Genomic DNA, 14,657 nt, shown 5'->3' on the forward strand with positions numbered 1-14,657 from the left:
TTTAGTTTTAATAATTTATTATACAACAATCAGTTTGGCTTTGAATAAAATTACTCAACTGAGTATGCAATTATCCAGTTAGTAAGTAAAAATTCCAACTCTTTTGAAAAAACTCAATTCATATTAGGAATCTTTATCGATCTTTTAAAAGTATTAGATACGTCGATCATAACATTTTGCTTTATAAACTTGATTACTACGGAATGAAAGTGTAACTATATGGTTTCAAAGTTATTTATCTAAGAGTAAACAATTTGTTTCTTGTAATAAACTCATCAAAAATAGTTTTTTAATGTTTGCTGCGGTGTTCCGCAAGATCCATCTTAGATCCTCTTTTACCTATTTTTATCTTTTTTAAAAATATATGCAAACAACATAATAATATATGCAAACAACACAATAATATTTACTATTGTTAATGATGCCTTCAAAATTTAAGAAACTTATTAGAATTTAATATATTCATAAGGATTTTGAAAAAAAAATCTTCTTCTGTAAGGCAAAAGCGCAATAATATAAAGTAGTAGCTGTAAACATATCAGATATATAAAAAACTTTTGAGTTATTAGATTATTTGCTGAGATATTAAGCCGGTGTAGGAGGTACGAAGTACTTAACCGGTACGGATCACTGTACAGTAATTCCTACCTAACGGTACCGATTACTTGACAAGTGACTCCTACCTAGGTGCCGGACACTGTACTTGGGTACCGAACACTTAACATTTTACTTTGCCGTGTAAATGTTTAATAAATATGTAAAAAACGTGGAAAATGATACTAGCATTATCAAAAAAAAAAAATTAAAATCAAACGTCTTAAATTTAGTATTTATCAAATTTTTTATTTTATGTAGTAATGTTTTTATATCAAATTACGATTATAATATAGCATATTTTATAGCCGTTTTGAAATGATTTAATAGATATTTATATGACTTTAATAAAGTGTGTGTGTATGTGTATGAAGTGTGTGTGTATAAAGTGTGTGTGTATGTGTATATATTTATATATGTTGTGTTTGTATGTATATATATATTTATATATATTTATACGTGTGTGTCTTTGTGTGTATGTGTTTGAGAGCCAATGAATTTATAAATGTAGGTTTATATAGTATTAGTTACTCTCCTGAGCGACCACTTCTATGTTCTTATTGTTATTGTTTTATTTTCATCTTTATAATTAACATTGTTATTCTTTTTATTGTTACTGTTGTTAGTTATTACTGTTAGTACTTATATACTTATTTTAAATGTTTGGCTACTATTATTATCTTTATAATTAACATTGTTATTTTTATTATTTTTACTTTTGTTAGCCATTGCTGTTAATTATTATTACAGTATTATTATTATTAATTATTTTTTTCTTTTTCTATTAATTTGCTGTTTGGTTTATATATTGTTTCAAATTTATGGTGAATATTTGTAGGTCGTCGCGTTTTTGTCAGTTACATAACTGTTTGTGACTGATCCTAACTTTATATTTTTTATAAAGTGAAATAAAATGATTGATTGATTGTAAGTATTTTATGAATATGCTATGAACACCTCTTTTATGTATTTTAGTATAAAATGGCAGAAAAAAATTCAACAGAGGTTGGTGACTCAAGATCATTTGAAAAAATAATTAAAGAACCAAACTTTTATGATATTGAGAATTATTTATCATCAGGAATTTTTCCTGAACATTTACAAGAGAAGAGAAAACATAGGTATTAAAACAAACTTTAAAAAACAAAGTGACAGATTTGTAATTGTTAATGGTATGTTACATTACAAATATAAAAAAATCTTACAAGTTACTTCTGGTCCAGAAACCTTATGTGTTGTCAAAGATCAAATGTCGTTGTCAAATGTCAAAGATCAAATGTGTTGTCAAAGATCAAATGTCGCGTGATCAGTACAAAAAAGCAGCACATGATGGATTAGGCACATCAACTGAATCGAAGGCTTTAGGTGGACATGTTGGGAGAGATAAAACAATATGGAAATTGATTGATTCCGGCTATTGGTGGCCTAATATGAATAAAGATATTCGAAACTATGTTGCCACTTGTGTATCTTGTCAAAAATCAAATTCAAAAATGAAAAAAGTTTCTCCAGAGTTGCATTCAATACCAGTTCCAACTAAAGTATGGCATCAAGTTGGTGTTGATCTCTGTAGTCTTCCTAAAAATCCAGAAGATTATGTTGGCATTTGTGTAGTCGTTGATTACTTTTCAAAATGGGTTTAAGCAAAGTCTATTTATAATAAAAGTGCTGAAGAGGTATCCAGATTTCTTTATGAACTTATATGTCGTCATGGTTGTACATCAATTCAAATTAATGATCAAGGTCGAGAATTTTGTAATAAAGTTTCTGAAAATTTGTTCGATCTCACTGGAACCTGTCAACGTATTACTTCAGCTTACCATCCTCAAGCAAATGGTCTAGTTGAAAGAGCTAATAGAACTATACAGGGCTCTATGCTTAAAGTTCTAAATGGAGAGCAAGAAAAATGGCCTCTTTCATTAGATGGCATACTGTTTGCATTTCGAACAACTCGCCACAAGTCAACTGGAGTTACTCCCTTTCAAATTATGTATGCTAGGGAGCCAGTCTTACCCTTACATTGCATCAATAATGAGCAAAGCTTAATTCTTGATGTACCTGTTGATTTAGACAAAGAAGAAGGTATTTTTTTAAATAAATGAATAAAATTAATTTATTAAATTTTACTTATTTCATTTAGTTTTTATTTTAAGGTATTTTGGAACTGGTTGATTTGCATGAAAACTTGAAACAAATTAAAAATATCCAGTGTATAATTCATGAAGAAGTAGAAAAAAATATAAAGAAATCTCAATTGAGAAAAAAGAAGGACTATGAAAAACGTCACAAAAACCAAATTCAATTCAATATAGGTGATGAAGTTTTTGTTTACAATCTTAGACGAGCTGATAGAAAGGGGGATAAAGGAAAATCTGTTTGGGATGGCCCGTATGAAGTTATAGAAATATTTTTTGATAAAGGACTTTATCAGTTGAAACAAAAGAATGGGGAAATACTTCGTACCAAGCACCATGGTTCAAATATGAAACTTTTCGAGAAAAGATCTGAGATTGAAACACCTAAAAAAAAATGCGATGAGGTATCTGATATTAAATCTGAACCTTTAAAAATTGTTGAAGTTCTTGTTAGCAAATCAAACTCTTTTACACCCACCAATAGTAAATGGAGAACAAGAAAATGCTCTTTGTTGAAGATTGAAGATGAAATACCTTATAAGAAAGGCTTTGCTATACGAAAAAAAAAGTTACAATTGGGCAAACCGATCAAGGTTGATAAAATGGAAGGTGATGGAAATTGCTTATTTCGAGCCTTGAGTCAGGAAGTTTGTCTAAGCCAAGAATTTTATAAAATACTGCGTCAACTAGCAATCAATACTCTTTTGAAAGCAGAATATAGAAACGCTTTTGATGCTTATATATCAAAATTGGTTATAAAATACATCAGTGATTCAAAAATGGACACTGACCATATATGGGGCACTGATGTTGAAATATATGCATTAGCAACTGCCCTGGATACTCCAATTGTTGTGTATTATAAGCCTCCTGAAGCTTTAGTATTTTCGTGGTATTTTTACAAACCTCTTCTTAAAGATGCCAATAATTTTAAACTGATGGAAATTAAAGAAAACGACCAAATAGTTTATCTTCAAAATACTGGTGTACATTATGATAGAGTTGTAACTGTTGGTTGATTTTTGTTTCCATTAAGTTATGTTTTTATTGACTATTTATTGACTATTGTTTTGTATATTTATATTTCTTATTGACTTTATTTTAAGATTGTTTTGACTATTCTTGTAAATCCAAGATATTAATCCTTAGACGTAGTGAAGAAATAAGACAACTTTATATATCGATAAAGGGCATCGCAAATTTTAAAAGATAATCTTAGGGGAGAAGTGGAACAGCCCAAAAATTATAATTCAGAGAGGCGCCTAATTACTTATCTAATGGGAACAATTAGATTTCCTCACTATTCATCAGAATTTGCTTTGTTTCCCTACGTGCGCTAGTAATCCTAATTTTGAAATGTATCTTAAAAAAGTGTTTATATAAGGGTGAGGTGGAAAAATATGTATATATATTTATGCACCGCTGATTAAATGCATAATTCGATTGGTGAAATCTTTTTAACATTTTCATGTCGACTAGGCGATTTTATATCAAGTTATTTGAAGTGTTAAAATCTTGCTTTAAACTTATTTGTCCCACTTCTACTCCCACTTATCCCACTTCACCCTAAAAGCACGGTTTCACTAAAACTAAAAATGTATATACTTAGTTATAATTTCCTGGATTAAAAGGGGATTGAATCGATGCCCAAAAATAAGGTTTTATGTTAAAAACTGGTTTCGCTCAGTTCAAACTTCAAATAAAAAAGATATTGCAATTGCCCAAAACAAAAAACTCCTTTTGCAAATTAGAAATATTTTTTAGCCTAAATCGTGTTATAAAATAAACTTTATCTAAATTTCAGTTTATGAGAAATAAATAAATTTATACAAAAAATATTGATATTTTTTTCAAACACGTTTTCTTTGCCGTTAGTACATGTTACCTAAGTTAAGTGTTTTGTGCCTGGCCGGTAGGAATTACTGTACAGTGATTTGCACCTAGGCAGCGAGTACTGTACAGTGTTTGTTACCTTTCGGTACGGCTAACTGTACAGTTTACGCTACCGTTAAGTCAATCCTGCCTACTACACCGGCTGAATAAAAATAAGCAATTGCGTTTACTCAGTAATTGTCTGCTTTACGTGAATAAAAACTTTACGTGAATAAAAACTTACGTGAACTTTACGTGAATAAAAACTTACGTAAAAAAAATAAAAACTTACGTGAATAAAAACGTTTACTCAGTAATGGTCTGCTTTACGTGATTAAAAACTTAAGCAATTTGGCTTGGGTTTTTTTTCACGTGAAGCTGGCCAATTACTAAGTAAGTTGCTTAACTTTACGTGAATAAAAATTTGAGCAAAACTGCTGAAGTTTTTATTTTAAGCTGACCAATTACTAAGTAAAAGAAATTGCTCATTTTTATTAACCCGACCTATTACTTCACTCAACTCACATTGTTCTCACTTACTCTGGTTTTAGTTTGTCAGTTAAGTATTGTTTAGTAAATAAAAAAGTAATTGTCACACAAAAACAGCAAAAATAAAATTTCATTTTAGTAAGCCTCTTGCTATAAGTTATCAGTTAACACTTAATAGTTATTTGATTGAACTAATTAACCGACTTAGATATCGTCAATATTTGCCTTTTTTTAATTATTAGTTATTAAGGTACTCTAAGAAGATCTAACAATCATCATCATCAAACAAACATATTACAGACATCACGAAAGTGTATTTAACCAGAAAGTTCACGTCTTCTTTATAGCCAATGTCTCTATCTAGCCAGAGCCAGCACAGAACACCGAAATTCTTGTTATTGAAAACATCCTAAATTGATTTTAAACTTTTATAATTTTATAGCTATTTAGGATGTGTCTTTTTAATATTGAAACTAATTTTTTTTTTCACTTTTTGTTGTTTGCTGAGTTAATGTAGAACTAAAACTCAGCAAACAACAAAAAGTGCACATTTTTTCATATGGCTCAACGGTGATTTCCCTGCTTGATTTCCGCCACAATGGGACCAGCGATTGTATAATTCTATTGGTCGTGCATTTCTGATAATTATATTTAATAATGATGAGCGACCGTGGCGCAGTGGTTAATCGGCCGCCATCTATAAGAAAAAAGGCGTGACTTCCTAGTTAAATGTTCTTCCAAGGTGCTCTGAAACAAAAATTAAAAAAAAAAAATTTTAGTTCATTGGAAGGCGCATCATTAAAGCATTAACTTTTTACTTATTACGGAAAAGAATCATTTATCCAAAAAAAGAGTGGAAAATATGCGAAAGCGCACAAGTACTGAATTTTTATATGGTTAAACTAATTTATTACTGTTTTTATGGGCTTCCCATGATTCAACCGAATCGTAAATTTCAATTTAGAACCGAATATGAGAAATTTATTACACAACTGAAAATATCCACGAAAAAAAATTAGAACCGAAATAATTTCGATCGAAAGTCATAATTGTATTTAGAACCGAAAAAATTTCGATCGAAAGTCGTGAAATAAAGTTATTAAACTAAAATATAAAAAGAAAGGATTTTGTAATTCGATCCAAATTTTTTCGGTTGTAAAATTCGGTTCTAAAACTTTCGGCGCAAAAAAAGACTTTGTAATTCGATCCTGCAATGAAAGTATACTTTTCGGTTCTAAATTTTTTGGTTGTGAAATATTTCGGTGATATTTTATAAATATTATTGATATTTTATAAATATTATGATAAATATTTTCAGCTCTATTATGTGACACGGTTTTTATGTTATTCTCATGGCGCTCTATACTGAAGGCCTATTCATCGCGCAACCGTAAGCCATGACTGGGGGTTTATTATTTTTACGGATTATTAGCAACTCTGCTATAAAATTATATTTTGGAGTCAAAATATGACTCTTAATGAGTTTAATTAGTTTATTTAGAAATATTTATATTAAATGTAATTAAAAGTTAAAATTTTATATTAAAAAAAAATTAAAACAAAGAAAATATTTGCATATATTTTAACAACAACAGATACAAATCATTCTTTTCTAAACAAAATTATGACAAATATATAACTTTTAATGCAGGTTCTTTATTAGATCTTGTTGTAATTTGTGCACAAAAGTTGTTTAAAAATATATTAGCAAGTGTGTTGCGATGTTTTTGATTAATTTCAAAATAGTAAAATTCAGAAACAAGCAAAAAGATGTCACTTAAGGACTTATGACAAACTTTATCTTTTATCGAATGGAATAAGACAAAGCAAAAAAAAAACAATTGGCAAACATTGTCTGGTGGAATTTTAAGACCACCACGATCTATAGACTTGAGGTACTCACCAAACTTTTCATAATAAAGTAATGTTTGATTGAACAAAATGTTTTCATTATATTCATTTCTACATACATAACCAGCAATATAAATTAAAGACATTTTGGTAGTATCAGAAATTGATGACTCTAGTTTTTCTCACTTGTCAAATATTTCACTACCTGCTTCACATAAAACATATGTACAAGAAGCACACTCATGACCTGAACTAATATCAAAAGAATCTATGTCAGTATTTAAAGATAACAACAGTGATGTGTGATTTATATGCAATTTTTTTAGAATATGTTGAACATTTATAAAGTAGGCACCCCCAATACCTTGTCTCAATTTCCCAAATTCTTTTTCTAAGTGGTCACTTGTAAACATACCAAGAAGAACATAATCATGACTTGTTGCTAATAAATATATACATAGCTCGACAATACCATAGCAAGTATGGTGAATTGATTTTGCAGTGTCATTAGATAACTGCTTCACTCTTTTGCCATTTTTACAACACAATTCAAGAGCCATATCACTAAATTGAAGTAGAGTATTAAGACGGCAATCATCAGGACTACAGATAGGTGTATCTAGTGGATCATTGTGTCTTACATCAGCTCCACGACCTTTCATATTCAAAATTTTCCACCAGGTTATTACTTTATTTATAAATATTGCAGCATCCTTAGAATTTGAAATTATTTGAGAATAGGTTAGCAAGGCATGATATGTCTTATCTGAAAAAACTTTAAGGCAAGTAGATACATTTTGCTTTTCAATTGGCTCGGGAGCTATTGCAATTTCATTCAAGTATGACAATTTGACTAACTTTTCTGATTCAATTTGATATAAGCATTTAAGGTGCTCCCATTTAGCTGTTCTTTGAATACCATTATCACTGTACACTAGCTCCCCAGTTTTTTCTGTAAGCCAGAAATTCCTAATGTTTTTCAAAAGATGAACAAAGTCCAACAGTAAATACATCCCATCTTCCGTTTTCCAAGGTTTTTCTGGAATAGTATGATATAATTTAAAAAATGCTTGGTTTACACAATTACAATCACAGATAACAACTTTTACATCGATAGATGATGATTTTATAAGTTTTATGTTGGAATTTATTTGTTCAAACAGAAAATTTGAACTTAATTTTGAAATTGGAATCATCTTGTACAGAAATTTAGGACCACCTCTGAGAGATACTATCATAATTCCCAACACAGTTTTAGCCAATAATGATGGATCATCTAAAGATTTGTTCCACCATGGTAAAGCATCATTTTTTTGACACATACTTCATCGTGAATAATTATACAAATTTTTGTTTTTCTTCAATGTTTTTGAAAACTGAGTCTAAGAAACTAGCATCATCAATTTTGCAAACTTTTGATGTTATGCGTGTCAAAGTACTAACTGATGGCAATTGAAAATCGTTTCTTAGTTTATTGTATAAAGCAGGAGATGTTGAAAAATATTTAAAACTACGTATAATTGTATCTGATTCATATATTTTTTTTCCAATAAGTTTTGCAGACATAACTGATATTTGTTGCTAAATAATGTTTTTCTTATGATCTATTTCCATGACATTTAAAAAATGTAGTATTTCCTCAAACTTTGACCAAGAATCAACAATATTTATACAATTTTTACACAAACATTTTATTCCACAATAAAATGTTTCAAAATGTAAATTTTCTAAAATTTTAGCAAGAAATAAAGGAATATCATAAAACGTAATAGATTGAACATTAATTGTTTTTTCAATCATATATGCTATTACTGAAATTGAAAAAACCTTGAGAATATTTAATAAAACATTTTTAAAATCAATATATGTTGCTGTATCAGCCAATAAAAAAGTGCTAAGATCATCAGTTCTAACATTTCTAACAATGCTTAAAGATTTCCATGTTGTGCAATGACGTGGTAATGGAGTAGGTATTTGACTTGAGGGTATTCCTGATCATATGGCATTTTCGGTCTTTGTTTTCCTTGAACAGTAACTTTTTCAAAAACTGTTGGCTTATGTAAATTGGCAAACAGTTTCATCTGAAACTAAAAGATTAGAATTTGGAATACTTTTTATCCAAATATTTCTTTGTTCTTTATCTTTAGGAAAACGATAAACTGGTATTTTTTTAAAGCTTTTTTTATTTTTAGTACTTTGGTAATTAGTTTTGCAGCCATATACACAACACTTTCTTAGCATCTATAAAGTATAATTATTTAAAAGAATATAAAAATATGCAAACCATAACATAAGATTTTCAAACACTTTTTTGTCAAATATAATAAATCACTACCCATATCAGACATAATAAATATGTGTATATATATATATATATATATATATATATATATATATATATATATATATATATATATATATATATATATATATATATATATATATATATATATATATATTTAAACAACTTTAAAATGTATTCTGCACAATAGAGTGCTCAATGTTCTTGAAAAAACAGAGCAATTATATATTAGTAGAAAATCACTTTTTTCTGATGAATCTTTGTTGATGAAACACAGTGTAAAGTGAAAAAAAAATTTTGTTAAGTGATTTTCTACTAATATATATATATATATATATATATATATATATATATATATATATATATATATATATATATATATATATATATATATATATATATATATATATATATATATATATTTATATATATATATATATATATATATATATATATATATATATATATATATATATATATATATATATATTGTGATGAATTATATTTTTTTTACATAATATTAGGGACCCATTAAAATTTTAAAGGTCTTGAGGCACCTCAAGATAATTTCCTAGAGCATTGATATTTTTCCAGAGTATTTCTGAAATGAATAGACAACTTTTGCACACCCAGGTTAAACGAATTGTAAAAAAAACTAAAATTCACTCCACCCTAATATATATATATATATATATATATATATATATATATATATATATATATATATATATATATATATATATATATATATATATATATATATATATATATATATATATATATATATATTATATATAACTCCTCACACTCTAAGGAGTTTACAAGTAAGTAAAAATACAGTGTTTTAAAATTATTTACAAAAATTTATAATTTATTCTACTAACTGAGCGGTACCGTAAAATTCATAAAACGAACAAAATATACGGGGCTAAAGTTAATTTTGCCTCGATTAATCTTGCAAAACTCTTGGATAAGGATATTACACCTTTACAAACCTTTACTAAAAGTACCCGGGTTACAGCAGCTTCTCTGTGAAGGTATATAGAATCTTTGATTATCTTTACGATTCGTGAAGTTTATAATTCACTTTTATTATTTGTATTTGCTGAAGAATGTACGTATTTATACACTACAAATCATTCAATGTTCCAATAATTTGACGCCTGATTTTTTGAAGTCTTATCACAGTTTTATTTTATGAATTAAACTTGCTGTTAATGTCATCTTTTAGTTTAGTTTATTAAACCTAAAGAGTTAATTACTCAGCAAATAAGAAACTTTGTTGCCGCTATCTCGAGCATTTAATTTATAGTAGCTTGGGACGATGCCACAAAACACGACAACTAAATAAAATTGTATATAAACGACATAAAATTATTAGTTCTATTATTAAAGTAAAAGAGAATGTTGAGTATATTACATTGTTGAATCATTTATTAACACCATTACTTACATGCATATTAAGTATTTTCCTTTGCTGTTGTCATCTCTAAGTTTAAATAATTAAATCTTGAGAGTTATATAAAATCAGCACAAAGAATCCTTGTTGCCTCTGACTTGAGCATTTGCTTAATAGTTGCTTAAGACAATGCCACAAAACATACAACATTTGTGATAAAATTTTTTACTTTTATATAATTATGTTTATTTTTTACTGCAGTAATAACTGTTAGCAAAAGTGTGACATTGGCATTATATTTTCGAGTTAATAACGACATTACAACATTAAAAAGTTGAAGAATCATCTATAATTTATAAAGTATTTAAGAACAAGTTTAGATTAATCAATTTTGGCTAGTTTAATCTATATATTTACACTAAAATACTAACTGTATATATTTACAATCGTGCAGGACATGTACAAACAGCTATAAACTGATGTGCAAAGGCCTATGATTCTATAAATTATAATATAATAATAATGATAAAGCAATAACAACGATAACAATAGAATAAAATACAATAATTTGAAACAGAATAACCTACACATATTTTTACTACTATAATTTAGCTTAATTGTAGTTTTAATTTATTTGCCAATACTGTAGCATTACTTCTACATAGTAATTGCTCTAAAGCTTGGACTTTTTTTAGCTTAGATTATGCTGATTGTATGATTAAAACTAAAAAAATATGGTAGAAATTTAAGGAAATCTTAACTATAATTTTTTATATTCAAATTTTTTTATGCAGCTAGGTTGTTTAAGTTAGCTTCAATTATCAAAATAATAACTTTTAGATTGATGTGTTGATAATAAATCTATGCCTAAATAGTTTCTAATACATTGATATTAAAAAACCAATATAACTAAGTTTTATTTGTAATGCTATTTTCATGATCTTTAAAGTTTTTTGTTAATAACCTTCTAAGATCTCCAAATTTAGCAAAAATGAAATTTTGTTGCCGCTATCTTGGGCATGTAATTAATAGTTGCTTGGGACGATGCTACAAAACATTAAATTATTTGTGATGAAACCTTTAAACTTTTCCTTTTTTTTTTTGTACTAATTTTTTTGTAAAATAAAATAGAGAAGTCTAATAATTTATGCTTTTTAATTTGATTTGTTTGACTTTTATACTGTATGTTAGCTTCTATAATTTATGTTAGTTAACTTATATTCTTGTTATATATTGTCTTGTTGTATTTGCTTGTGACAAACCTACAAACATTAAATTTTAAACTAATCACTAGTAATAAGTTGATATATCAGTATAGCTATATAATAGCGCTAACTGGTTACCATTATTTCTTACAATGATCACTACTATCTTCTTGAATTTTCCTACTTGATGAGTAAAAATGATTTCTGTTCTCCTGAATTATATTATGATGTTTTTTTTATCTGATAGGAAAAAAAGTTGCTTTAACAAGTTACTAATAAGTCTAACTATATTAATAACATGTATTTGTAAATGCGATTAAACATGTTTTCCTATTTGATGAATAAAATGATTTCTGTTCTCCTGAAACTTATTGTGATGAATTATATTCTGATAGGAACAAATTTTATCTCAGTTTTTGTGTGTGTGTTTCTTATATAGTTGTTTGTTAATCTACTAAATTTTTTTTAAAGTTGATAAGAATCAGATATTTTTGTTTATGTTGAATTTTCTGGATATGTACATTTCTGCTTGTATGTTTGTTTGTAACTGGATTTATTGTTATGTAATTACTGGAATTATAATTATTGCATGGTTTCTTTTTATGTATTTAACATTAATTCTATTTACTTAGTAGCTAATAACATTGCCATAATCAACTTTTTAATTAGGCACAATGGGGGCTTACAAATATCTTGAAGAGTTATACAAAAAAAAGCAAAGTGATTTACTTCGATTTTTATTTCGTATTCGTTGCTGGCAGCTTCGGCATTTAAATGCTATTCACAGAGCTTCCAGACCAACGCGACCTGACAAAGCACGTCGACTTGGATACAAAGCCAAGCAGGGTTTTGTCATATACAGGGTCAGAGTCCGTCGTGGTGGAAGAAAGAGGCCTGTTGCTAAGGGTATCACATATGGTAAACCTAAGGGCGAGGGTGTTAACCAACTAAAGTTTCAAAGAAGTATTCGATCTGTTGCTGAGGTAAGTTATTAAACATTCTTGTTAGCAAATTTATGGTAGTCCTCAAATGTATGAATTTTTTTTTTTTCTTTTAAAGGAGCGTGCTGGAAGGTATTGCGGTGGTCTTAGAGTATTAAATTCGTATTGGATTGCTCAAGACTCAACTTACAAATACTTCGAAGTTATAATGGTTGATCCTGCCCATAAGGCTGTAAGACGTGATCCTCGTATTAATTGGATTTGCAAAGCTGTACATAAACACAGAGAACTTCGTGGACTTACTGCTGCTGGCAAAAAGAATCGTGGTATGCGTAAAGGTCATGGTTATAACAAGGTTATTGGTTCTTCTAGACGAGCCAACTGGAAAAAACACAACCTTGTATCTCTTAGACGTTATCGTTAAAATCGACTCTAAAGTTTTGTATTTTGTTTAAGCCCCCCTCCCCTATAGCTAACAAATTAAAGTAAAAATAAAAATCGCCTTTAAAACAAATGTTTTTTTAGAAGTACTTCTTTTAAGTAGTATAGTGTAATAATTTAATAAAAGAAACGCTTATTAAATAAGTCCAGATTTGAACTTCCACAAGTTATCCTTTTGTAAATATAGTTCTTAATTCTGTAAGTAGAATTCTCTTAAAAACACATACCCCCCCTCCTTCTCTCCTACACACAACACGTGTAAACTTTCAGTTCTGGGTTCCACTAATGTCAATAAAATTATTGAACAATGATTGAATCAGTATCTCTAAAATCCTTGATGACAAATTAATTTAAAATTTATCTCTTACAATTTTAAAATCCTCAGAAATAGAAGGCAAATCAAATTTATAGTATTAAAAATGGTTCTATTTACGCATTATGGCCTCCTATTGTTTCATTTAATTTTAAGTTGCAGTTATCTTAATTTTAGATAATGTCACTTGTTGTAATCCGCCTATGTAATATTGACTGATTTACACTCTTAAAGATTATTGTAAGGATTTTTTTAGTTTGTATAAGTTTTTATTCTTATTGTCAATAAGCGCAACTTGGACAAAATATTACACTTATTGTCAATATCGATATAAATGATTGATTGATTATTGACAATAATCATTTCACTTTATAAAATAAAATTATTACAAAGCTAAGATCAGTCACAAACAGTTGTGTATCTGACAAAAAACGTGACGACCTACAAATATCCGTAAATTTGTAAAAGTATATTAACTTGTTAGTAAATTAATAATAATAATAAAATTATTACTGATAATACAGTAATAATTGTAATAATAGTAGTAATAATAATTATAATAATAACTTAGTAATTTACAACAGTAGCAATAATAAAAATAATGTCAATTATAGAGATAATAATACTTTACAATAACAATATGTGGCATAGAAGTGGTCATTTGCGGAAGTGCTGTAAATAATACCATATAAGCTATGCCTACATTTATTTAAGACACACGCATACATTATAAATATACATATATTTATACATATATATATATATATATATATATATATATATATATATATATATATATATATATATATATATATATACATTTATTTAAGACACACGCATACATTGTATATATATATATATGTATATATATATATTTATATATATATATATATATATATATATATATATATATATATATATATATATATATATATATAATGTATGCGTGTGTCTTAAATAAATGTAGGTATAGCTTATGGTATTATTTATATATACACATATAAGCATATATATATACAATGGCGGCGTTAGGGTAGGGCCCGGTTGGGCGATGGCCCAGGGCGCCGAATATAAAGGGGCGAAACTAATTGGTTATTTTACCCTTTGTCTTTTTT

The 14,657-nt window shown here is 27.7% G+C and overlaps 2 protein-coding genes across 2 annotated transcripts; both read left to right on the forward strand.

The window, feature by feature from the left end:
• The first annotated feature begins 1,536 nt into the window (after nt 1-1,536).
• LOC136080718 (uncharacterized) lies at nt 1,537-3,858 on the forward strand. The gene is made up of 2 exons (XM_065797732.1): nt 1,537-2,676; nt 2,748-3,858. Exons 1-2 carry the CDS (start codon nt 2,469-2,471, stop codon nt 3,746-3,748), a joined length of 1,209 nt encoding a protein of 402 aa, XP_065653804.1. The 5' UTR covers nt 1,537-2,468; the 3' UTR covers nt 3,749-3,858.
• A 6,288-nt stretch (nt 3,859-10,146) lies between these two features.
• LOC136071918 (large ribosomal subunit protein eL15-like) lies at nt 10,147-13,221 on the forward strand. Its single transcript, XM_065797733.1, has 3 exons — nt 10,147-10,280; nt 12,517-12,830; nt 12,907-13,221. The coding sequence occupies exons 2-3, from the start codon at nt 12,522-12,524 to the stop codon at nt 13,210-13,212; spliced, it is 615 nt and encodes a 204-aa protein (XP_065653805.1). The 5' UTR covers nt 10,147-10,280; nt 12,517-12,521; the 3' UTR covers nt 13,213-13,221.
• Nucleotides 13,222-14,657: the final 1,436 nt, after the last annotated feature.

The sequence above is a fragment of the Hydra vulgaris genome, chromosome 05, assembly GCF_038396675.1.
Source record: "Hydra vulgaris chromosome 05, alternate assembly HydraT2T_AEP".
Classification (NCBI taxonomy): domain Eukaryota; kingdom Metazoa; phylum Cnidaria; class Hydrozoa; order Anthoathecata; family Hydridae; genus Hydra; species Hydra vulgaris.